Source organism: Eleginops maclovinus, chromosome 3 (genome assembly GCF_036324505.1).
Source record: "Eleginops maclovinus isolate JMC-PN-2008 ecotype Puerto Natales chromosome 3, JC_Emac_rtc_rv5, whole genome shotgun sequence".
NCBI lineage: Eukaryota > Metazoa > Chordata > Actinopteri > Perciformes > Eleginopidae > Eleginops > Eleginops maclovinus.
In genome coordinates, this window is record NC_086351.1 from 20,762,547 (window position 1) to 20,788,935 (window position 26,389).

The window sequence follows — 26,389 nt, forward strand, 5'->3', positions numbered from 1 at the left end:
GGTGACTAATAACGGATGTCTGTAACCCCTGGGCTTAGTACTTTACAGTCTATTTACTGTCTGTATAAGCTGCCTGTCCCCCTTACAACCTTTAACAATTGGGAGGAGTCATTGTGTGCCTAAATGTCTCTATTCCACTCCGAAAGTGGACGCTAATTAGCCTAGCTTGCTAACGTTACCACTGATTCCCAATAGGTTAGCCTCTTAGTGCTGTGTTTATCCTTAATTGTGGAAAGTAGCTGTCTAGCTAGCGTTAGCAGTCTTTTTTGTATATAAATATTGTTGGCTAACTCAGCTGATTAATCTGTTTGGCTGTTGGAATGTTAAAGTGATAAATAAAGTGAAATTGCAAACAAATGTTGTGCCCAGTGCCCACCCTTACAAGAATTACACCAATAATAAACTGACCCATATAGCCTACTGCTATTATTGTTAATTGGGAAACAGAATGTCTTCATTAATTTTGGCCTTTATACAGCCTATGATTTTGACTATAATACATTACTACACTATCTAAGCATATGGCTCCTTGGCCTTTCCTGCCACATGCTTATTTTTGTTTGCTGCTGCTGCATTTGACTTATACATACAGTAAACACAGTCACATCTTGACAAATACGCATTTTTATTTCAGTTCACCTCTTAAAAAAACTTATTTTATATTAAGAAAAGGTATAAGAAAATGCATTCAGTTCCCATAAATATGTAAAAATACTCTGACATAAATACCATTACGGCATGTGATGCATTCATAATGTATGGCCTGTAAACACAAATGCTCAGCAGGGCCTTCCTCAGGATATGTTCAGGGCTTCCTTGACTCAGCCCAGCCTTTTATGATCAAACCTTTTCTTGCATCACACTCATGTCAACTCAGCTTTCCCTAATAATGCGAGACAGAAAAGCTGCAGCTTAAAGCTCTCTTTTTCCACCTTCCCAAAATCCGTGGGCTCAAACAGTGGGTCATTATGAAGAGTGATCAGTGAATGGGCCCATTGATTTGGGGGCTGGGGGGAAGGTCATGTATGAACTTGTAGGAGAGAGGGAGAAAGGAGCAAGGGCGGTCATGTATGTAAGTATGGCAGCAGATTTGGAAGTACAGAGTCCCTCTGGAACCCCTCCCCAAACATCCACCCATTTCCTCCGCTGGTACTGAAGGTGCTCAGCAGGCCCGACGCCTCTTTTTAGTGTGTGTTCTGTTCATGGTCCAAAACAACAACATTTAAAGCTTCATAAAAAAGCACCTAAAGGGAGGAAATGTTGTTCTTATTCCAATTTTCCTCCACAATTATCAAACTTGAATCCATATGCTGCCAGCTTTTAAAAGTGAAGGGCTTTGAAAAACTACGTTGGGAATTGTGGAATGGTTAACTATGGGAAACGTTGTTGTGATCCCACTGCGGAAACAAATGAGAGCTTATTGGTCCAAGGTAGTGAAGGTTAAAGAGACTAACAGGTCAAAATACCCTAGAGGTTATGGCAGGTGCACACACCTTCATACACGTGAGAGGAAATATTTCACTCACTTCAAGCTCTCGTGTTACCCTGTACTTTGACCTTTCAGTCTTTGCACCCGTTGACTCCAATATTTAAAATGCACAGCTCTGAATGACTCACATTCAAGTCTCTCAACACCAGGAGCTTTATCTTCAACCGTTGGAACAAATCTCACCCTTCTATACCTTACATATGGTATCCATGTCATTTCTTATCATGCAAAACATTGCAAAGGGTGTGTAAAAGCTATAGACTGTAAAAAAGGAGCATTTGGAACTTAAAAGTTAATTATCCAATTCTGAAAGCCCTAACTATTTTTTGTATTGGCCATCATGATATGATGAAAAAATGTCTATGAAAAAACATCTCACTTATTAGGTGTGGCCCCAGCTATTGCAACCTGTCAATCAGGAAAGAGGTGTATCCATCCACAGCTCCACTCTCTTGTCCAAATATAAGACTTCTGTAAAAAACAAGCAAAGACAGTGAAGAGAATAAGGCCAAATTCGAGGCCTTAAACCAGCAGTCCAAACATCAATTGATGATGTCACAAACTTGCTGGTTTTATACAGTTTATGGTGGCTCACTTGATGCATATGATTACAAAGATTATTAGCTTGCTGATGTATCAAGGACATTCTAAATGATTTTATCTTGAGTTTAATGAAACCTTGCATTGGGTTCATGTCCTTTTTACTGAGGTAAATGGTATAAGGTATAACACATGTCAATTTGGATTAGTCACTGATCTTTATGGGAAAAAAATAACAAAAGCAGTGTTATCGAAGGGATTGTTTTTTCTAAATGTTCATGTACAATGTTTAGCAGGAGAGGCAGCTTCCTTATCTACCTTAAAGAGCCGCTAAGTCCCCAAATGATCATTTTAAACCCTCATGTGTACTCGTTTCCCTATAGTTTATAAAGGCAGATGCCAATGCAATCAGACGGTATGGTTTCCCCCTTCCATAGAGTCTGACTGTAATTACTTTTAATGACCACGTTTGTGAATCCTTTGCTATAAGCAACAGTACAGGAAGTATGGCCAGGTGTTGCTGTCAGTATGAAGCAGAATAGATGGAGGTAAGAGAAAAAACCATGTGTTTGTGGGCGATTTGATTCTCAGTAATTGTATTTGTCTTTGTCTGCTGCCTCCTCCTCTTCCTGACCAGAAAAGCCCTACAGGCATAAACAAGAGTCAAAACACAGACAAGAAAAGAAGGAAAAATAAATAAAAAACGGCTGCATAGGACTGCATGGATCCAGATCATACGTTAAAGCAGTTCCTTTACACTGTAGGTGTGTGTGTCTGTGGGCGAGTCAGGACTATGCTTGTAATTAAGATGCAATAACAGGAGATTACATCTATAAAACATCTGGTTCACCAGGGTCTTGAAAAGTTGATTAGGAGAGGTGATGAAATGAAATCAAAGGCAGAAATTATGTGTGTAACCTCACTAGTTAGCACCAATCATTCTGTTAATATTACAACCATTTATGGCTGGAAGGCTTTTTATTTCATGTCATTAAATCATCTGTAATAGCTGGGTTTCATGCTCTCTTTCATTATCTGTTATCCATGAGATTGCAGCAGGTCAGCTTGACAGCGATCCTTGTCACTTTAAGAGATTATAGCCTTGACTGCTTGACTTTCACTGGAGTTTGATTTCTTTCTTTAAAGTTTTAGTAGTTTTAAGAGCAGCAGTAATTTGTCGTCTAGTTCTAACCGGCCATTACTCTATCTTGTCATGTTTATCACCCAACCAAAGTCCTTGATAGAAAGTGCTGCATTAAGAAGACAACACTTTAAATTTAATGTGATTTTTATTAAACTAAAGAAGCAGAATCCAATTATTATTTTATATAAATGTGCCATTTTAAATGCTAGCCCAATCAGACCGATTACATTTTGCATCTAAAACAGAAAGACATACTGCACTTATTTGATTTTGTTCAAGGCGCTGTCATAACGCTAAGCACTTTTATTATTGTAAGTGCTAATGTTAGCTCGAAACATAACATGAACTCTAACTGTTGATAAATGAAAACAACGTACTCAAAATCTCATATACCGCACACAATTCTCTCTAAGCCTGCTTTTTTTGTTTGGATAATGGTAACCACTGTTTGTTAAATCATAAAGCTTTCGGTTCCCAGAAACTGTCACCAATGAAGGCCATCAATTCATCCTATTGGACAAACCAGTGAATGTAAACAACAACAGTCAACATGTTTCATTCTTCCAGTGCTGGGTTTTAGAACCAAAAACCTGCAATACTTCTGACATTCCAAAGAGTGTGCTTCGTGCCAATTTGCATATGTTAGAATCCTAAAATAGTAAAAAAAACAAACTATGTGAGCATGAAATATTAAGTACAGTGTGGGGAATACGTTATTATACAAGACTTGTACCGGCACATCTTCTGAGTTTTTTTTTACCTGTACTGTTGTATTTTGCAAAACTGGGCCCATACCTGCATGGTTCATGAAAGCCTTTATAGACATTTGGTTCTCTAAACACCTGTTGTACGGTAGTCATTTCTGTAGCATAGGAAGTCCGGCTATTAGATTGTCTACACTTGACAAATGATCTGTTGGCAGTGCAGTTATGGCCAAGTGTTTGGATAATAAAATATTTGAGAATCTCTCTCAACAGGTGAACAGCTTCCGAGACAACATCAAGCTGTTACAGAATGTTGATCGTTTTCAATGGGTGGGCTGACGGTGTTTCCCAAACTCTCCCTGCATTCCTCATGTCCTTCCACTGCCAACTGGCTTCCTGCCTCTGGTACAGAAACAGATGTTTGTCATCCAGATAAGTTTATTTTATTGAAGAATAGAATTAAAAACTCAATAATAATTTTTTGGTGGAGTTTGGTTTGGTTTCACCATATCAGGAGGCACTTTGGCTAAAGATATTGATCAGTATCAAACGTCATACTGCATCTGCTACTTATCAAGTCTTTCAACATTCGCCTTGTAGTGATCTTGTTTTTTGTGTTCAAATTTTTCTTTTTTAAGTTGTGTGCCTTTTTCTATTTTTACTTCCTGTGTTTTCCTGCCTGTTTGATTGTTTGACCTGGTCTTATTAGTGACACCTGTTCCCCTTCAGCCCTGCAATCAACATACCTCCTCTACACCTGCACTTTAACCCCTCATTAGTTTAAGTCCGTCTTCAAGTCAAGATTTTTTTGTTTAGTTTTTATCAGATGTTGGAAAAAAGTGGGCCTTGGGAGAAGAAGGACAGGAAAAAGGAGAGAGGAAGCAGTTATGACCGGGCTTAGCACAGGGTAAGGGTTAGGGTTTCAAACAGGTCACTAAAAGTTATAGGGTAACATATAACTGGACTTTGTGACATGTGTGTGGAATAAAAAAAACAGTGGAGCAGGTACTTCTGATCCGCAGAAGATATACATCAGAGGCTTTGGGTGACGGTAGCATCTACGCCTATGCATATGTGATTTCTGTAGGGTTTGTTTTTGCTGTGCGGTGTATGAATGGAAAATGTTCTCATCACTTGCTTTTAATCAATGAAACGGATGAAGCAGATGAGCTAGTTTTTGAGTTCACAGAGTCGGGTCTGTGGATTTGGCAGCAGCAGCATTCAGATGTTGACTCTGAACTTTGAGGACGGAGTACTCTGTCACTGAGTCTTTTGCTTGACGGAGCCAACACAAAACCCATATGTCCCCATGTGAACCTCAACAGCCTGTAGATACTGTATTTTTGGAAGCCTGTTTTTTAGGTGCTGCAGACAGGTTCCAAATAAACAGGAGACTGTATTGTGTTTGCTGAAGTGCAGTTTTCAACAATCTGAAACACCAGAAGAAATACCAGGGCTTTAAAGTTGGAGAAGAATTAGAAATATATATCTTTCCACTAATAGTAGTGTGATTGGACCAAATTGACATAAAGCCTCAATGTTGGCTAGAGAAGAGACACAAAAAGTTAACTAAATCCACATCTAAATCCTGAAAACCTTGAAAGTCTGATACTGCTACACTGACCAACGGGTTCAAATGGCCTTCATATTCAAGGCTTTTCTCATAGACTGTTTGTCACAATAATTAAGAAAAGTAATGTCTTGAAATTTGGGTATATGCCACAAAGTCATTTCCACGTAATTGTGAACCAGGAAGTGTTTGCCAGAAAGACCTTAAAAGAATTGAGGTTGGTGTGGATCGATGGTTCCAAAATAAATAGGATTTTACTCAGGAGACCACTTTTTGTGTACCTTAAGCAGCCATAATTTATCCATTCTTTGGAAAGTGGTCTTCTACCACTGTATGCATGTGAGGAGGGGAAATTGAAACGTGTTGCTGGTAAGTTATCATATGAACCTTATGAACTGTGAGATCCAATGCATACTCTCTCTATGCTCTTATCCACTCTGTTCTGCAGAAACACTCAACATGACGTTATCAGTTGGATAAGATATATTCACTTTGCAGAAGCTCAACCTTAACATCATTTTCCAGATGTGCTTACATGGGGTTCACACTCCTTTATCTGAGTGCTGCACCCTGACAGGGAATCCTTTGCAATGAAGACAAATATATAATAAAGGACTATCATTTGCAAATCAGCTGGTTTCACAGCAAGACTGTAGTGAATGTGGAGCAGTCACCTCATGAGGCTAGAGGTTTGAGGACTGAGGGTTGAATAACCTTTCTTGCACTGTCAGAATGCCAGGGTACTTCTGACTGTCAAACTCACTGTGCCCCAATATTGCATAACTCCCCTCCTGTAACAGTGTAAAGGCTGAAAGTTGACCTTGGCTTCAAATATCCTTCCTCCTGTCACAGCCGTCAAACATACCATGTTTTAAAATGATCTACATTTCCAGTCATGACTCATCTAAAAAACGCTTGGAAAACCGAGGCATGATCTAAATATTGTGATACAATATGTAAAGTGTTTATTTAAGACCTAACAAATGCAGCCTACTCTCATTTCTGGGAATGTTGCTAGCTCAGCATGATACAGTTACGTTACTGAAATAAAATTATTGTTATTATGAAAGCTTTGTTTTACTCCTGTTGCTACGATTACTTTTGCTGGACTACTATCAGTACTAGGGAGTACATTATTTCTAACTTATCTGTATAGATTTTTACTCAAGAAAATAATTACTACAGTATGTGAATGAAAGCAAGTGAATATAGTGGTCATTTAAATTCAGTTTAGTCTTTCTTAAAGCAGTTATCAACAAGGCAAAACAAAACCCCTTAAATGAGTACAAAAAAAATGTATTACCATTTTTCAGGAGGCAAGGTAAGGATGACTTGTTTGCATTTTAGAAAGATATAATGGATATTTCATGTTAATCCACTGCCTGAACAATACAGTTAAGTCTTAAAGAGCTTTAAATAACTACTGTACAGCTGCCAGGAATTAACACAATAAATGCCCTGCTTCAATACTGTTTATTGCTACAAATTTGTTATTTAGAAATGTAAGTCATTGGGGGGAAAAAGGTATTTTGGTTCGTTGGTACATTTCTCTGTTCCTTTGGAATGCACCTGTTGCATGTTATAGGCTACTGCTGATGCAGGGACTTTGCACAGACCTTGAGAGAATTATTGGAAACAATAAAACAGGCTCATTGATAAGGAGCCTCGGGTAACTCTTGTATGAAGTGGCTGCACAGCAGAGCTCCGCTGTCAGACCTGCGCATCCACTTGTTGAGTTTACAACAGTTCACCGTCGCTCTATTTAAAGAGGCAACAACATGGCTCGCGGGCTGGTCAGACGGGAGTCTGTGGAAACGGAGATGCACAAGTCCGAGGACAACACGAAAACCTTTGTTTACACCAAGAAGAGGGGCTACGATGTGACCCGGAACCCCCCCTTAAACAAGGTCAGTGGACACACTTCAGGGAGTTTTCAGCGTGTTTCTGTGACAAGGTTGACATCATATTTGAAGCTGCTTTCAAGCGCTGTAGGAAATATAACAACTCTGAACAGTGCGGACGACCTCAAGTGTCAATATGACTGAGGAAAGATTGTTTGTTCTGTAATATCACAAGTTAGTTGGTATAAGGTAATGGATATGTTTAAGAAGTGATTTGTTACAGGCCTGCATCAAAGTGTTGCTAATAAGGAACTACAATGCTAGGCTAATGGTTTGACACCTAGCTAGTTACCCTATAATTGGCTCTCACTTTGTGACGTTCTTCCTTTTCTCACTTCAAGAGCAGCAACCATGAATGTTATGTTAAGTATGGCATGTGTTAAATATTTTGTTATAGACATGTACAAGTCTTCTGTTTGAACTGTAGGCAGCTGGTCGCAGCCCTTTAGAAGCCAGTGAACGCCACATTAGTCTGGAGGTTTAGTTATCAGCTTTAGCCGCGGTTATATTTAGATTTAAAGTGGCCAAACGGTGTTGTCACACAGAGAGGCTAATATTGCACGTATCGCTTTACAAAGACTGTAGCTGTTTGTTAGTAGGCTCATGCATTATTTACATAATGAATGGCGATTCAGGCTTCTGTTTCCCCAGTAAGGACTAAAGTACTCAGTGTACTGTGGAAGCTGATCTCTTGTTGGATAATTCATTACTGCCCCAATACATGTTTAATATTAAAGCTTGTTTTCACATTCTCTTCTTATAGTAAAATGTGGAACACATTTGGGAGTTGCCTCCTCATGCAACACATTTTGCTGACCAGCTTCCTTTAAAATCATGGGAAAGAGTTAGAGGTTCTTATTGTAGGTTATTGCCTGTCATCGTCATCTGTTGACCTTTTCAACATGATTCATTGACTGAATCTTGCTGTTGAATCAGCCTGATGTAATTTTTCCCATGTTGAAACACATCCATCACAAAAGAAGTGTCTCTGGCAGCCCTTGGGCCTTTCCAGTGTTTTCTCTTGGTTTGTGTGGTGGGACAGGGCCCCAGGGGTCAAGCTGTGGTGACAGCCTGGTCTCTGTCCATGGTGCTGACTGACCATCCAAACAACTGGCTTAATTCACGGCCACTCTTATACTATGTCAAGTGTTTCCTACAAACAGTGCGTGTTCTAAACCCGCTATTTGTCAAAGTCGGGCTAATTATAGAACTCTTGCACAGTCTATTTCTTCCCTCTGAGCTGTTTTCTCTCAGCACTTTCACTGGTGAAATATGTTACCCTGATGGAGGCAATGAGAAAACATTAACAGCTGTAAGCCTGTCCATGTCTATTATGGTTAGGCCTGCAGCTATAGATTCATTTCATTGTTGATTCATCTGCATCAATCTTTTTTCACTTATTGATGATATTAACTTAATGAAATTTAAACTATTGGTCAAAAGTGGTCAGAAAATTACCATAAGAAGTTTTTAAAGCCAATTTTGACTAAAATTTGAGCAGGTAGAATCAGAGTTTTTGATCTAATTAACTTTCTGCTTGAGAAAATAACTGGAAAAAATGAATTGAAGTATTTTTAATGTTTTTCTCATGTTGATTGATTAATTGGCTTACTGTTCATTTTATTTTACTACAAATTGGCACGCATTCGCAATGACTAGTTTTTGATTTAAAAGCTGTTTCACTCTGATAAAGCATGCAGTCAGTTTTGCACAGCTGGCATGTGTAAACAGTGATCTGATAAGTGGGACAGTTGAGTTCACACAGGCCAGTGTCAGAGTGAGGAGGTGAGCTGGTGGCTGCACAGAGAGCAGTCTGTGAGGCGAGTTAATGACTCCATGACTGAGCCCAGCACATGCTGCACATCAGCTCTGCGTGTTTGTTTTTACACGTGTAAGCGTGCATGGGTTCGCAGGTAGGGCACAGTTTCATTATGAGTAATAAGAACAAATGACAGCAGGAGGTATGTTCAACTATAGGCACAAATGTCACTTTTTTTGTGAGAGATTGCACAAAAGAACAACTCGGGTTGGTTTAATCCCTCATAGAAACATGCTGTGTGTAGAAATGTTACAAATATAGAAGTAGATATTCAATTTTGGAATACATGTAACCAAACAAACCAGGCTGTGAATGATAAATGTAGCACTTTATGTGGTGTCACACTTGTCAGAAAGTCTGTTTGATTGCATATCAGCAAAAAAACAGAAGGCCGCTGGAGCATAAATAACAATGTTTATGGGAAGATAAGGATTTTAGAATTTACTAAACGATCACACATGCTGAACCGGCACAACCTGGTGATTGAGTAACTTTAGAAAATGTATAATATGCTGTATTACTGCCAGAATTACATAACATGGTGGATTTTACCCAGGAAATGTACTTTCATGCAAAGTAGTCTGTTCCTCTGGTGCAACATCCTCATTTGTGTGACTGTTATTGGAAAAATTGTGACAGTGGACGATGTTGTATCTACTTGAAGGTTTAACTGATCTTAATCTGCTTGCCGAAGCTATTTTGAGTGTATTTGTACCAACCTTATTTGCATAAGTGCAGAATTATTTCACGTCAAGACACAATTATCCGTCTATAGTTTGAAGAGGACCTATTATGCTCCTCTTAAAGTTTCATATTTGTATGATGTGCCTGTACTGTGACTAGTTTATGTATTTTAATGTTCAGAAAGCTCTTTATTTTTCTCATTCTGCCTGTGTTGCAGCTCCTTTTTTCACCATCTTTTTGAAACCAGAGCCAAGTCTGCTCTGATTGGTTAGCTGGCTGGCTCTGTTGGGATTGATCAACTGCATGGAGATGTCCTGCTCCCTTAGCCTATCACATACAATGCTTTGGAGGGCTAGCCAATAAAAACGTAACTATGTCGCGGAAGTAAATGAAGGAGTCCAATTGAGGCGTTTCAGGTAGGGAGGGAGGGGATATTAACCTTTGCTGACCATTTATAAGCACAAAAACCTATATAATACACTACCGGAAAGAGAAAAGCCCAAAAAGCATAATGATTGTCCTGTTCTGTCTCTCTGACACCACAGACATCTACTGTACATAAAGAAGCAGCATTACTCCTCTGTATCTGCTGGTCTAATTTCAAATAGTTTATGTTTTTAAATCTCTTCACACTGATGTGATGGCTGTTGTAATAAAGGTCAATCTGGGACCTATAGCTTCAGTGCTTACACTAGTAAACTGTTTGTTTACATCTCAATTTACACCTTGGGGCAATGAATGGGCCCACTGTACAAGAGGGTTTTTCAAGAGGGCCAGATAGGTTGACCTAAATATATGTGAAAGCATGACAAGTCTAGCACTTGGATGTGACACTATATTTTGGCCTCAGACATTTAGGTCTTAAGCCTTTAATCGAAGTTATAGATACTTTTAAATCATAAAGTGCAACAGAGGCACAGAAAGATCTCATGATTCACGTTTTTAAGACACACACTCCCTCGTATATTTTGTCCCATCTTGTTTCTTACTCTTTTCTTTCCTGTCTCCATTGAGTAATGTTAAGAGTTAATGTTATAAGAGCCTCAGTTCTTTGTTTCACTCTTTACAAGAAGGCTTTTTCTTCTCTCTTTTAAAGTTAAAAGGCCACCCCCAGTCATTTGTGTTGTAACATTGTTTTGGGGGGGAACATTTTCATTTAAAAAGAAAATAAGAAAGCTGTATCTTAGGCCTTTTGAGAGATTTTCCCAAACTTCGGAGAGATCTGTGGCAGAACAGTTTTTTTATTATGTCAATCTGAACAAAAAAGGTCAATGTATGTAGGCCTATGTAATGTATGTTCCGGGTTAGTTAAATAATTAGCATTAACATGGGAGAGTTTCAAAGAATAACATTTTAAGGCTGGCTTTCAAATTAGCTAGCTAGCTAATTCAACAATTAGATAGCTAGCGCACCCCATGCTCCCTCCCCCTTTGTTCAAGCCGCTAGAAAACTGCTTTACTGGGATCGGGGTGAGTAAAAGCTTCAGAGACATACCTTCAATTAGCAGGTACAGGAAATGGAGACAGCAGGGAAAAAAGAAAATTGGCGGATTTCAGTTTGCTAAACCTTCATGTTATCTAACTTTCTGTTGCTGTTGTGAACGGGTGCTAGACTTTAGGCTTTTTTTGAATGTGTGTGTGTGTGTGTGTTTGTGTATGTGTGTGTGTGTGTGTGTGTGGTTGCGTGGATATTTGTCTGAATTTGCGGCTGATTAACAGTTTATTTATGAAATGTGTTTTGTTATTTCACAAAAGAATAATAATTCAATTTTGTTTTAATTTTGTATCGAGAAGCCTGGATACATTGCAATAAGCTTGATAGCCTTGGCCACTTTTACATGATGTATAAGCTGATTTATTCTTAAGAAGAGATACTGAAACAAAAATATCCCTAGAGTTCTGCTTTAAAGGAAGGCTTTCTCAGTTGTTGGTTGATCTGATCAATCTAAAGCCTCTCATCGCTTCTGCTAAAGTGACCCAAAACACAGGCTCCCTCAAACGCACACAGGTTAGAGTCATAGCAGGAAAAAAGGTTTCTTATGGAGCCAGGTGAACCCACCACTGTCAGCCCCATGCATGAACTGGGGTGAGGAAATTGGAGGAGAAGGTAGGAAATGACTGCTAAAGAGTGTTAGTGGCCCGACACAGGCAGGCTTCTGTGGCTCAGCTAGTGGCACATTGTTGCCCTCCTTCTGATTTCAGCGAGCCCTAGGGATGAGGTATGTTTACCTCCCTCAGCTGGCCCACTTCACCTCTAACAGGAGCCAGTCACAGCACAACATGCTAATTGATGCTGAGGGACGCAGCGCTGAAAGCAGCCTGTCCTCACATCAGCAGGCTTCGATTTCCTTTTAATCTCTCCCCTCTCACACTTATACCTGAGTGTTCACCTCACTCTCTGGCTAACACTCCCTCCTCCCTCTGCAGAGGTGGAACCGGATATTATAGGTGTGTGCAATAAAGAGATGAAGTGGGGTGCGAGGTGTAGAAAGGGTTCTCTGTCGGGAGGAAGAGAGCGCTGGCCACGCTCCACAGACGTCCTCTGTCTCTCCTCTTGATCACACATTAATGAGGCATCTGTGTGAATCCCGGCCCTCAGTGCGTCTCTCTGACGCTGGTTCCGCCTGTCGCGGCCTTGAAAAACAACAACAACAACATACTCCCTTAAAAATGCTTTCACATGTAGCACCCAATCAGGGATGCTGTTTCACCTCAAACATTAAACTAAGCTGTCGGTGTGTCGGCGGCCAACAGATGCCCATTCACTGACTGTACTGTAGGTATCAAGCTCAGTCAGTCATAAAGGCTGGAGAGAATAAGAAATGCAGCTCCTGTGGGATTATTCAACAATTTTTACAGTTTCAAAGCAACTGTCTGATAGGTATGGAAGCCCAAAAAAACTTTCAAACATTCAAATACAGAAGACTCTTGAGTTAGACATGGTGCTGTCATTCAACCTTTTAGCACTTCATTTCGGGAACTCTGTAAATCCCCTCGACTAAACAGTAATGTTTTGTTTATTGAAGTTTGTGAAATCACTAACATTATGGGCCCTATGAGCTTACGAATGCTGAATAAAATGGAGTGCCCATGCCCAAACAGCGCTGCAATTGGATGCCCCATTTGTAACTACAGGCTCCACTTATGACATTGCAAGATGGCCCATCAGATGAAAGTCTTAAAGTAGAAATCTCTGTTCTTGGCGAGCGCTGAACAACTGTGTATCTGATCGGGCATTGGGGATGTGCTGGTATGCCAAATGGCGAAGGTCCTGATAACTTAATGTAGCAACTGGAAGCAATTATGCTCTCATGTTAGATTTACTCTGGTTTTGCTCACAGTTTTGCATTTTTCTTTAACCTAGACTGAAATCAGTACATTTAGCAACAAACAAAGAAATGGCAACAAATGTGCCTAGCTTTTAACATAGAAATATTTAGGATTTGTCACTCTTTGATCCTTTTTTTCTCAATGTGTCATGCTTTGTTGTTTGCCTCACAGCGACTGATTTGCTTAATTTTCCACTTGAAACATAATGCACTCCAGTCGCCCCCTGTTTCTAGCAAAGCCTGATTTGGGCTTTTATAAGAGGGCATGAACTCTAACAGAATTATGTTACAATTGCTAAAAGGTGCCAGTGAGAAAACAGCTGGATGACCTGGCGCTGACTTGAGTCGACACAGTCTGGAACTTTGATTCCCACTGAGTCACCGTGTCAGCATGACTCAACGATAGAGTTTGTTTTCCACACAGTCAAGCCTTATAAAAGCTCAGTGCTGGCAGTTTGTGTTGGTGAGGAATCACAGCAATGCGTTGTTTGTGCTGCTAGCCAAAGTTCCCATGGACCTCAGTGATCTTCCTGCATTTATCAAATTCTCAGCTTTCTGGCCTCAATCCATCGTTCAATCAACGTCGGGGAAATCCTCTGATGGATATCCCCTACGTTCTTCGCTAAAAATTTGATCAGAAGACCAAATCAAGTCTCCAAAATAGATATGAAGCTAGAGACAGTGTGGTTTAGCTTAGCATAAAGACTCAAACAACTAAACCTAGAAAGTTATTGCCCATAACTCCATCTTAGAGAACCACTTAACATGTACGGGATGGATTGCTATTACGGATTGTACAGATATTAATGACCCCCAAAAGACGTGATCTCTTGACTTGAGGTCTTGCAACATCATAGTTGACAAAAGTTATTAATTTAAGAGAAATCCCTTGACTTACCGTCTGACAATCCATCCAATATACTGTAACAACTTCAACAATCCCCTGATTTTTGTCCAACACCTTGTTTTGTGACAAAAGTTCTAGAGAATAACTGACATTCCCATCAGCTGTACTTTTTGTTAGAACTTATTACTTTTGTCAAGGAAGTTGATATTTCGGCAATATTACGGAAGAATTGCGCCACAAATTTTCATATAACTTTTTGAAGGTTGATACACGAAAGAACACGTCCAATTTCGGAAAGGCTACCAATCATGTTGTGAACACACATCATTTGTTTTTACCTTTGTTAGCATTGCTCACCCCGAATACCCTTGTAGTTATCAAATGTTAACATGCTTAGCTAAAATGGTTAAAATGATAAGAACTACAGCCTCACAGAGCCTCTAGCATGGCAATCAAGCTGGGAAACATCGACTATATGCTGTACTCGCGTATTATATTTTCAGCATGTCAATTTGAGTGACTTTACAAAAGGCCTTTGAACAGTGCTTCCTGACATCACTTCACTGTCTCTAGGTGGGGCAGAAATGATGTGCAGATTTCAGTGTATGTTCATATTACAGGCTGTTTACAGGTGGATGATGATGGTTATGTGAGGTTGTACTCCATAATGTCGGCAGTCAGATTACAAGCCTTCGTTTAACTGAGCGGTAAAAATGGAACAAGCCTTCTCTGTCCGGACTTTATGCAGAGTAGCTGCACTTGTCAATCCCCCTCAATAGGTGAACTCTGTGTGTGTGTGTGTGTGTGTGTGTGTGTGTGTGTGTGTGTGTGTGTGTGTGTGTGTGTGTGTGTGTGTGTGTGTGTGTGTGTGTGTGTGTGTGTGTGTGTGTGTGTGTGTGTGTGTGTGTGTGTGTGTGTGTGTGTGTGTTGTCCCAGGTGTGGCCAGGTGTTCCAGGTTGACCACACGCATTGCTGGTGACCATACATTCCTGTGATGGACTGGAGTGGATCGGCCAGACAGAACGAAAGTGCACCCTCGTTCCCCTCCAGTAACCAACCCAAACTTGAGCTTCACACACACGTTCACACACACACACACACACACACTCAGGAACACAAGTGTTCATAATCCATTTTAGAAAGGTTTTAACCTGAAGCCCCATAAGTGCTTTAATCAGCCTTTAGAGCTTGCTCACATAAGTGCAATATGATCAGACTCTCAATTGAACTGTCTCTTCACACACAATTGTGATGCTGTGTTTATTCAGCAGCAGGTCCTTCTAAATAGCTTCCCCCCCCTCAAACTTTCTCAGCTCACTTTGTGTTTTTTGTAAGATGGTCCTCATTCATGTGAGGACAAGGGAGAAGCCATTAGCTTGTCCCAGACAGAGAGGGGGAGACAGTCCGAGCCTCATCACCTCCCTATGAAGCTCATCTCAAGCACCCCTCCTCTGTCAGCCCCTCCTGTATTCTCCCCCCTCCACTTTTCTTCAATGCTGCTTTTGTCTGTTATGTCAGAGTGGTGGAGGTCTTGCCATGTCTTCACAAAGATACAGCAGCAAGAATTTAAAGGTAGTGTTTTGTTTCACAATTCTGAAACTTAACGGATATGTGAACCTGGTTTACAAATGGTTTTACTAAGTGCACAGAGATCATGAGACTGATGCTGTGTTGATTGACAGGTTTTGTTGGGTTGCAGCTTCCTTAAAACCATGAGATGTTTTTTTTATGGAGCATCGACCATGTATTTACAAGCATATTCACAAAAACAAATAGTGTTTCAGGAGAGTTTTAGGCCACACTTACACCTGTGAGATGCAGCTAGGACGCAAGCGTGCAATTGCTGCAGCAAATTACATTCAAATAGGAGCGAATCTGCCTAAAATGTGCTAGAAATGAGCGCAATCCTGCCAGATAAGTCATGGCCACACCCATTTTTGGTAGAAAATATCTACTGCCGATAAATACAAATTCTGAGGTCTTTGCTAATAAGTATGGAAAATCTGTCAGTCTGTTATACTTCAATGTAGCATTTAAATTCATTACTTTGACTTTTAACATTACAAACGTTTACTTTGACGATTGACCTCATTAGCATCATATTTTTAGCTGTGGTGAAGTGTTACAGCAGCTTTTAAGCATGATGAAGCTTTTCTCCACTTGGCACAGATTCTTTGTTTTTAACAGTAAGGGGGGCGAGGCCATCATGATGCCAGTCAGTTAGAGTGGGCTCTTCTCTCATCTATGAAATATGTCTATTACATGATGGGTCAATTGTGGTTGCGCTGTACTCACTTTACTTATTAAGTCCTTACCGTGAGAAGAGTATTATAGTTATTTTGAGACATCCTCTACAATTGGATTTGCTCTCAGGTGGGGCAACAAATGATTCATTGGAGATTTATGCTAATGGTCAGCTCAGTCCGTCACTGCAAGTGAAGACAACTTGTTCCAGGTACATGTAAAACTCACGAGGATTTTATGTTTTTAAAAACTAATTATTCCTTGGTTGTTGCTCCAGAAAAAGAGCACCTGATTTCAGGTGAAACATAAACATTTTTAAAGCTAGACACTGCTTTTGAGGCTGATACTGTCACCTGAACATGGCCAGTGAAGCAACAGCGGCCAGAAGTGAATTGGTTTGGAAGGCTTGGACACTTTCCCGGCAGCACTCAGGCTCCTAAGGGACCTGCACTGTGAGCATGAAAAGGCTGCCTCAGGGGGATTGGCTGCGTTTGAAGAAGCCTAAATATCCGCTGCCTCCACCCACTTGGGGCTTCCCTCCCTAAGTCAATAGAGGCTCGCTTTGGAAGGCTGTTTGCCCAACAAGCGTGTCTGTACATTCACAAGTTGACACCTCTTGATTTAAGGAGCCATGCACATTCATATTTGCTAAGGATGAGGAATTTAAGACTCTCATTTTGGACAGTCTCGGCAACAGTGTTGCTAGGTGGAGATCATGACTCATGAAAGTGAGGCGTAAATTATTGGCTGTCTGCTTCTAATGGCAGACAAAGAAAAAAAAGATGTGAAGTTGTTGTGCCTCCTGAATGATGTATAATACATTGAAGTAAAGCCAGGAGAATTGGCACACAACAGTATTTATTTATTTATTTATATAAATAAATAAATAAATAAATAAATAAATAAAAAGAATCTAGTCATTTAAATAAAAATAATTAATATATATATTTTTTATATATTATAATAAGTATAACAAATATAAATGAATAAACATGTGTAATGCTTTTTTAAATTATATAATTGTATTTGTATTTTGACATTTTTAATGTTTTCACACATATTTATTTATTTGCTGATTTATTTTCCTTTTCGTATTTCTTTCCCGTATTTATTATATTATGTTCCTTAACTAAAGATTGCCTCTCATTATGAAACTCCCATGTCTTCATAAGGGGTCTATTCTTCCTGTTTTACCAAGAAAACTTCTGTAGTCAAATTGCCTTGTTAAGTTAAAATAATTCAAATGATACAGCTTATTATTATCTAAATACATCCCAAATTCCATGGTCAAAAGTCCAAGGCACGAAACAAAGACAACTAATTTGCACACCATCACAAGAAAAAGCAATATTGACAATGGCAAGGAAGCACGCTTCAGCTAATTCAGTGCAGTTCTGGGTATATCTCGAGTTTTCATGCTGCATGCACCAAAATAGACCTTCAGTTATTTTCTGTTGCTCGCTGAGCTCTCAATAACCTCATAACAGTACTTATTTAAACCCATTCGTCTTTTGAGAGAACACTAGCCAACTTTCTGATTAATGCGTTTGGCACTATGAACAAAGTTTGAGTGATGTGCTGCTAATGACTGAAAATAGGAATTAGGATGCACATGCAGGCCTTACACGGCACATTTGCTGGGAGGAATTAATTCGGAAATGCTTAGCCAGGCAGCGAGATCCTGAGAAGAGACTCATCAGAGCTGATGTGTGCTCTTTCGCTTTCCTCCTGAGAGGAAGGGATGGATTTAAAGGGCTTTATTTTCAAGCCATTTCTCTCCAAACCTGCTACGGCTGCCAATTTAGCAGGAAACAGATGGGGGGCATCTGGCCTTTTGCTGAGAAAATCTGCGGGAGTTTGGCAAAATGGGCCAACAGGATACTCAGCTTCACTTGAATACACACATATTCAGCAGTGAGTGCTTACAGGGCAAAAAATTGACTCTGAGAACATTTGTTGAATTTACCGTTATCTTTTCTACAGTAAATTAGATAAGCCATTGGGAGATATCAACTGTATGTACGTCTTAACCCTGTCTAACTAAATTGGAGACAAATATTTGTTGAACTCATTGGCCAGTTTTCAGCAGCATTGTAAAGTCTGTACATAAAGGGTGGTTTCCGTTCTGTTCTACAAATGATTAACAGTCTCTCTGTGTGTTTCATGTGACATCCATGCCCTATACATTCATGCTCTTTTCCCTATGCCTTTTTTAAAAGATGGACCGATTGCAAACGTAAGATTAGACACGGACTATAAATTCTAACGTTTCCTGTATAAAACTGCTTACAAATCCTGCTAACATGCACTCGTAAATTTGCTGTAAATGAAAAGGACCTTTTGAACAGAGTCCCATGTTACAGACCCTTCAAAAATGCGGTATACTGTATCATGCTTTTATTTCTGTAAAATGTCATTTTATAGAAATGATTTTCTCTGTCTTCACTTGGGTCATCTCTGGTGATGATCAGGTCTCCAATCTTGCACTCTATAACCCATTTGTCTGGTTCTTTGTACAGGTGCTCTGGTGTTTCTCACTGGCAGGTTTATTGGGCTCATTGTGCAGTCCTGACACAGATGTCTTCTCAAGGGGGCAAGAAAGAGGAGATAATGAACTGTCTTTGAAAGCCTCAAACATCTACAGTATACGGGCCATTAAAGTATGTCATTGTGGAAGAATTGGGAAAACTAGACCTGGATTTACAGTGGGGCAAAAAAGTATGTAGTCAGCCACCAATTGTGCAAGTTCTCCCATTTAAAAAGATGAGAGAGGCCTGTAATTTTTATCATAGGTATACCTCAACTATGAGAGACAGAATGAGAAAAGAAAATCCAGGAAATCACATTGTAGGATTTTTAATGAATTAATTGGTAAATTCCTCGGTAAAATAAGTATTTGGTCACCTACAAACAAGCAAGATTTCTGGCTCTCACAGACCTGTAACTTCTTCTTTAAGAGGCTCCTCTGTCCTCCACTCGTTACCTGTATTAATGGCACCTTTTTGAACTCGTTATCAGTATAAAAGACACCTGTCCACAACCTCAAACAGTCATACTCCAAACTCCACTATGGCCAAGACCAAAGAGCTGTCAAAGGAGACCAGAGACAAAATTGTAGACCTGCATTGTAGAATCTGCAATAGGTAAGCAGCTTGGTGTGAAGAAATCAACTGTGGGAGCAATTATTAGAAAATGGAAGACATACAAGACCACTGCTAATCTCCCTCGATCTGGGGCTCCACGCAAGATCTCACCCCGTGGGGTCAAAATGATCACAAGAACGGTGAGCAAAAATCCCAGAACCACACGGGGGGACCTAGTGAATGACCTGCAGAGAGCTGGGACCAAAGTAACAGAGGCTACCATCAGTAACACACTACGCCGCCAGGGACTTAAATCCTGCAGTTCCAGACGTGTCCCCCTGCTTAAGCCAGTACATGTCCAGGCCCGTCTGAAGTTTGCTAGAGGGCATTTGGATGATCCAGAAGAGGATTGGGAGAATGTCATATGGTCAGATGAAACCAAAATAGAACATTTTGGTAAAAACTCAACTCGTCGTGTTTGGAGGAGAAAGAATGCAGAGTTGCATCCAAAGAACACCATACCTACTGTGAAGCATGGGGGTGGAAACATCATGCTTTGGGGCTGTTTTTCTGCAAAGGGACCAGGAAGACTGATCCGTGTAAAGGAAAGAATGAATGGGGCCATGTATCGTGAGATTTTGAGTGAAAACCTCCTTCCATCAGCAAGGGCACTGAAGATGAAGCGTGGCTGGGTCTTTCAGCATGACAATGATCCCAAACACACCGCCAGGGCAACGAAGGAGTGGCTTCGTAAGAAGCATTTCAAGGTCCTGGAGTGGCCTAGCCAGTCTCCAGATCTCAACCCCATAGAAAATCTTTGGAGGGAGTTGAAAGTCCGTGTTGCCCAGCGACAGCCCCAAAACCTCACTGCTTTAGAGGAGATCTGCATGGAGGAATGGGCCAAAATACCAGCAACAGTGTGTGTAAACCTTGTGAAGACTTACAGAAAACGTTTGACCTCTGTCATTGCCAACAAAGGGTATATAACAAAGTATTGAGATGAACTTTTGTTATTGACCAAATACTTATTTTCCACAATCATTGGAAAATAAATTCTTTAAAAATCCTACAATGTGATTTCCTGGATTTATTTTTCTCATTCTGTCTCTCATAGTTGAGGTATACCTATGATAAAAATTACAGGCCTCTCTCATCTTTTTAAATGGGAGAACTTGCACAATTGGTGGCTGACTAAATACTTTTTTGCCCCACTGTATACGGAAGGAATATTACAGTAGGAGTAGGACATAATTCATTATCACAAAACATGTAATCCCAGTAAATCAAATCGATGTAAACACATCAAGATCAAGTTTCACATCAAGATCAAGTTTCATTAAATAAGGCTTGTAGGGATTTGAACCTTGGACCTCTCAAACCTGAAGCAACCATCACCCAATTCACACCAATAAGCCACTTAAAAGGATATAACTCTTACTGATGATGCATGTAAACAATGTCACAAGTTTTAGGATCGTAAGCCTTCTGGTTTCAGTAGTCCTACCATCATGTTTGAATAGGCTTTCGTGGTTCAAGTGGAGATCAAAAGAGACGGAACGAAATGCAATCCTCGATCATCTGATATTGATTTAAGTTTAAATATGCTTAAAAATTGCTTGAAAATAGACTATGTGTGAAATAATTTGGTTGTTGGTATTGCCTCTCAAGTACAAATCCATTCTTGTGTCTTAAGCTGCTAATAAGATTGTAAACAATAAGCATGCGCACACTAATAATTCATGGCCTGTATATCTGCTGGCTATACTGGAACACCATATTGTCCCTTGTGCTCACCGTGTGGCAAATTGAAACCAAGGGATAATAAGTCTTTTTTCATGGAAGACATTTTAACAAGTCATAGAATCAACAGCACAGGTATAAATGCCGAAATAATGAAGGTTCACTCTGTCCGTTAAGCTTCTTTAGTTTGAAGTTTGTGGTAGTGTGCACGCTGGCTCGCCATGATTATCAACACTATTTTTATAGTTTCATTGCATTTTAGTGACCATGACTCACTATGGTAAAGGGCAGGATTTGGGCTTGACTCATACTGATCTCCCCAGAGGAAAGTGGTAAGCCCCATTATTGTTGTTTTCTATTATGGAAAGATTTTGCTGCATTTTTTTAACCCTTGCTGAACGCAATGGGAATGCCAATTTTTGTGCAAGATAAAGTGAAAGAGTAAAAAGAGGCCCTATAACACTTTTGTCCCATTCCTGTAGTGTGTGATATAGGTTTTTGTGCATGTAAATAATCTGCAAAGGCTAAAATCCCACACACTCCCCACCCTGCCTGAAACACCTCCATTGGACTCCTTTTGTTTACATCTGTAACCTAATGACATCACTATGTAACACTCGTGCTTCTATTTGCTTACACTCCGACACATTGTACATGAAAGGCTAAGGGACAGGACATCTCTAAGCAGTTGACCAATCACAACAGAGCTGGCCAGCTAACCAATCAGAGCAGACTGGGTTCGGGTTCCAGACAGAGGGTGAAAAGAGGTGCTGCAGCACAGGCAGTATGAGAAAATAAAGAGCTTTCTGAACATTAAAACATGGAAACATGTCACAGCAGAGGCAGAAAATATAATATGACCCTGAAAATGAGTATAATATGGCCCCTTTAAGGGATTACCTGAAGTTCGCACAATTTGTTTTGGGGAAGACATGATCTTCTACATGGAATTTCATGGCAATCTGTCCAATGTTTTTGATACAATTCAGTCAGAGCCACACATGTCTTTAGGAAAATAAGGGGATTACCAAAGTCACTATGATTCTTCATCTGAGAACTGTGAATGCCAATCCTTAAGATGTTAAAGATATTTCGCTGGATATGTGAAAACTTGTACAAGCGGGTGGAGCTTGAGAAATAGTCTTGGCTAAAAGGCATTAGTATCTAAACCATGAATGTTAGTACAAAATGTTGTGGCCACCCAATCCAATATTTCAGTCTGGAGATCATAAAGCTCATTGTAAGCATTGTTAAAAATCTAATTTTGCCAATAAGTAAACATTTAATTGAGTCACTCATTTGATTGCACTTTTTATGATCGTGTTCTCATTGTTTCAATACAAGCTACATTACAAAGATGTTACCAGTTGCCAAAATTACAATAAGATGCATTAGTGTAATGAATCCCATATGTAAAAACATCACACACGCAGGCTACATATCTGAGCTTTCTTGTATGACCATACAAATAAGCTTTTGCACGTAAAATAAATATGTTAAGTTAAAGGCGGAAACCAAAATGTCCTCTCTCTCCACTTGCATGTTGCTCTTTATTATACCACAAAGTCGTTACAGGAGAGTCATTGTAGCCATTTGTAATGGAATTTCCACTGGAGTGGGAACTAATTTGGATCGACCCGACAGGAGCTCTGGAGTGTTTCAAGGTTCCCCTCAGGACAGCAAATGGACAAACTTTCTTTTTCTTAGTCTCGGCAAATACATACACATGCAGTCATGCATACAGGCGTACACATACAAACTAATGTACACCAGGCCGTGCCGGGTTTTCCATTCTTCAATGCTACACCTGTAAGCAGGGGCCATAAATAACCCCCTTGTTCACCCTCTGTGTACAATTAGTGTCATTTAAGAAAACCCTCACTCTTACTTTCCAATGACAGAAAACACTTAAAGGCCCCTCTTGTTAGCTTTTATGAAATGGTTAAAACCTTTTCATTGACCTTGTTACAATTTAACACTGATTGGTTAGGTGCTGCATTGAGGTTTTTAAAGAGAAATGCTGTTACACCTGCCATGTGTTGAACAGATAAAGCAGTCATATGTGTCAGAGGTCAGAGGCCAGCAAGCGTATGATTCTCTGGCATGTGGACCTCTGAAATTAAGGAGTGTGTCAGGAAGAAAAGGGTCATTTAAAGGCTTTTATTTTGCTTTTATGGTGTGTGTCAGCGCTTCATCTCCATGGGAAATGAGCATAGGAATCTCAGATCTGCTTCAGACTTTTTAGCTCCTAAGCTTGTCATTCAAATCAGAGTACAGTTCAGATTTGCTTTGACTGGAATATATCCAACCAAATGTAAAGCACAATCTAATCGTCACAAAATGTGTACATTCTCTGAAATTAACAAGCGTTTTCGTAGCCATATGTTTTGAACTTCCATTGGATATATGAATGTGCCATATTCGCCTGGGGCACTGTATCCTTTGCTTCACTTCCACAGGATCAGTGAGTTATTTCCAAAAAAAAGATGTAGGTAAATGAGTCATAAATGCTGCTGCATGAGGAGGCTGTTTGACAACACTTTGATGTAAGCAGTACACTGGCAGTGGAATTGTTTGGTGGGGTCAGGTCGCAGCTGAAGGGCTTAGGTTACTGTTCCGCTAAAATAACCTCAGGAAATTACTTAACCTCTACTCACTGCAGGGGCACTGCAACATGGCTTCTGCTTTAATGCGCAAATTGAGTTCTGCTTTGGAAAAGGTTTTTCCAAAGAAGTTGGAAATTGAAGGCCAACAGTGTGAACATGCTGGATTATTCTATGATCACTAATTACAGTATATGGAATGTAACCCAATCTCTGAACTTTTTCTTAATTCAAAAAATGTGTGGTTGTTACATTTAAGGTGCCATAGAATGGAAAACTGTATTTACCTCGGCATAGTTGAATAAGGAGAGTTTGGTACATTGAACTGACATACCGTGAACCTCAAACCATTGTTTCCTCCTTCACGTGCAAATCATGAATATGCATATCACAGCGGTAAAACGGTTGAATTACAACAATCCCTGTGTGTGACGTGACACACGTTAGTCCAGCCCCAACATTTGCAAACACCAGCTGCTGGAAACACTAAAGCTAACACTTACCACTCTGTAATGTCGCTCTCCGACCAACTGGCTGTTCTTCAAATTCATAGGTTTCCTCCTCCGATAAAAGCTCAACATGTAAGGTTGGATGCCAATAGCCTCCATGGTTCATCTCTATTAGTTTCGCGAACTTCACTTACTTGTGTGGGCTCTGAGGCAGCCATGGATTGCTCCTTGTAAACCAGCCAATCAGAGCAGAGCTCATCATCATTAATTAAATGAGCCCCAAATAAGGAAATTCAGCTTGGCCTATAAAACCGCATCGGAGATTTTTTGGATCAACCAAAGTTATATAAGTTATATACCTTCAGAGAACAATTTAAAATACCAGATAGATGCATTCTATGGCACCTTTAAAGTATTGAATTGAATTTGGAATAGTGTAATGGAAGACCTGTTTTCAGACATGTTTTGTAATTGACTTGGAAATTGTCACTTCAGTTTGATTTTGGTTATTCTTGCATATATCACCATGGAGTTATGAATACTCACTATGAATTTGTTGAGGACGGTTTTCAGAATTAATACACATTCAATATCAGCATTGAAAATGGAATTCCCAAATCCCAAGTTTTCCACAGAGTAAAATTGACTAGAAACTACAGTGGTCAGCCACCTTTGGAATTTAATTTGCCATTAATCTCTTAATAAGTAAGATAACAATATTTGGGAGACATAAATTGTCCATAAAGTAATGGGCTTGGAGATGAATACCACATGGTAGGGAAGACAGAATGTAGTGAGAGATGGACTTTTTTGACAGTGAATGGAATACAAATATTTGGTTAAAAAATAAAGAAAAATGGCTTTAAACATGAACAAATATATATATATATATATATATTAAATAAATGGTTATATACGGAACATATTCTACAGAAAATTCAGGAAATAAAGCTATTTTGTGAATGCACTTTAAATTCAAAACTGGGTAAGAATGAATATGTGGCTTGGTATTTGGACAGGGATAGGTCACATTTCTGTGAGGGCAAATATGAGTCGCTCTGTAGCCACATCAGGGTGACTGCTTCAGGATAGATGGCCTTCTTATGTTGCTACTGTTTCCACTTGATTGCCGATGCCTGTAGAGTTTATATCGTGTAGGATGACTACTATGGCCATTTGGAACAATGCGTTCAGTGATGCCATTAGACTTGCTTCCTCAAAATCAGGAAATGCATTCCAATGAAGCGCAGGCCAAATGTGTAGCCCTAAAAAGAACAGTGTTTAAGTTTACCATGAAACCTGCAAAATATACCTTTTTTGAAACCAGAGATGATCTGTGGACCGACTCCATGTGGGTTTACATATTGAATGATTGACACCGACACTGATCCCGAGACCTCCCACTGTAACTGAGATATCTCATCATCCAGAGCAAAATGATTGACTGCAAGCACACACACTCTTGCCTCTCTAGCTGTCTCTCTGGGTGGTTCCAAGAGAAGAGAGTGGAGGTGGTAGGGGGGAGTGAAGAAGACAAATATGTGCAGGTAGACTGTATTTAAGGAGACGGGTCAACAGTTTTAGAATAAGGGTCAGTGTTTTTGTTTGACAAGAACCAGTGCGATGCTCACCTCCATTCAGATTCATGGCAGTTGTATGTTTTGCAGAGTGAGCATGAAAACATACAGTACATGCATGCACATACTGGCATGAATGAACACATTCACTTTGCCCTTGACTCCCTTTTCTCTGTCTTCCCTTCATCACTCCTGCTTTAAATGGCTTGGATGTTACTCTGCAGTCTTAGAATGTGTATCTAGCAACATGCGAATTAGAGTTAAGCTGACACTAAAACATACCAGTTGACAGCATGTAAGCAGCAATCAATTACATTTTGTTTGTATAGCCAAATATTACAAATGACACTTGTCTCAGGAGGCTTTACAGTGTACAACAGCGTATGACACTTTCTCATAAGACCCTTGCAGTGCAAAAGGAAAAACTCCTAAAGAAACCCCACAAACCCCCAGGATAAATGCATGGAACAGGGCTATGCTTCCATATATGTTTTGTGGTGGAACCCATCTGTTTTGGGGTAAACATTTCCAAACATTACTCTGGAAAAAAGCTTCTACAAACCCAAGTTTTCTTTAGAAGTTTGGCTTGGACATTATGATTTTTCTTCTCCTTTGATTTCCTAATTTCGCCAAAGCGTTAGGCTAATGATATGGAAAGATCTACCGC

At 39.8% G+C, this 26,389-nt stretch overlaps 1 protein-coding gene across 1 annotated transcript in view; it reads left to right on the top strand.

Annotated features, from left to right (window-relative positions):
- Positions 1-7,115: 7,115 nt before the first annotated feature.
- me1 (malic enzyme 1, NADP(+)-dependent, cytosolic) overlaps positions 7,116-26,389 on the top strand; it is a 79,241-nt gene continuing 59,967 nt past the window's right edge. The window contains exon 1 of the mRNA XM_063880358.1: positions 7,116-7,354. Within this exon, the coding sequence (XP_063736428.1) occupies positions 7,226-7,354 (129 nt within the window). The 5' untranslated portion in view covers positions 7,116-7,225. The remainder of the gene's footprint in view (positions 7,355-26,389) is intronic.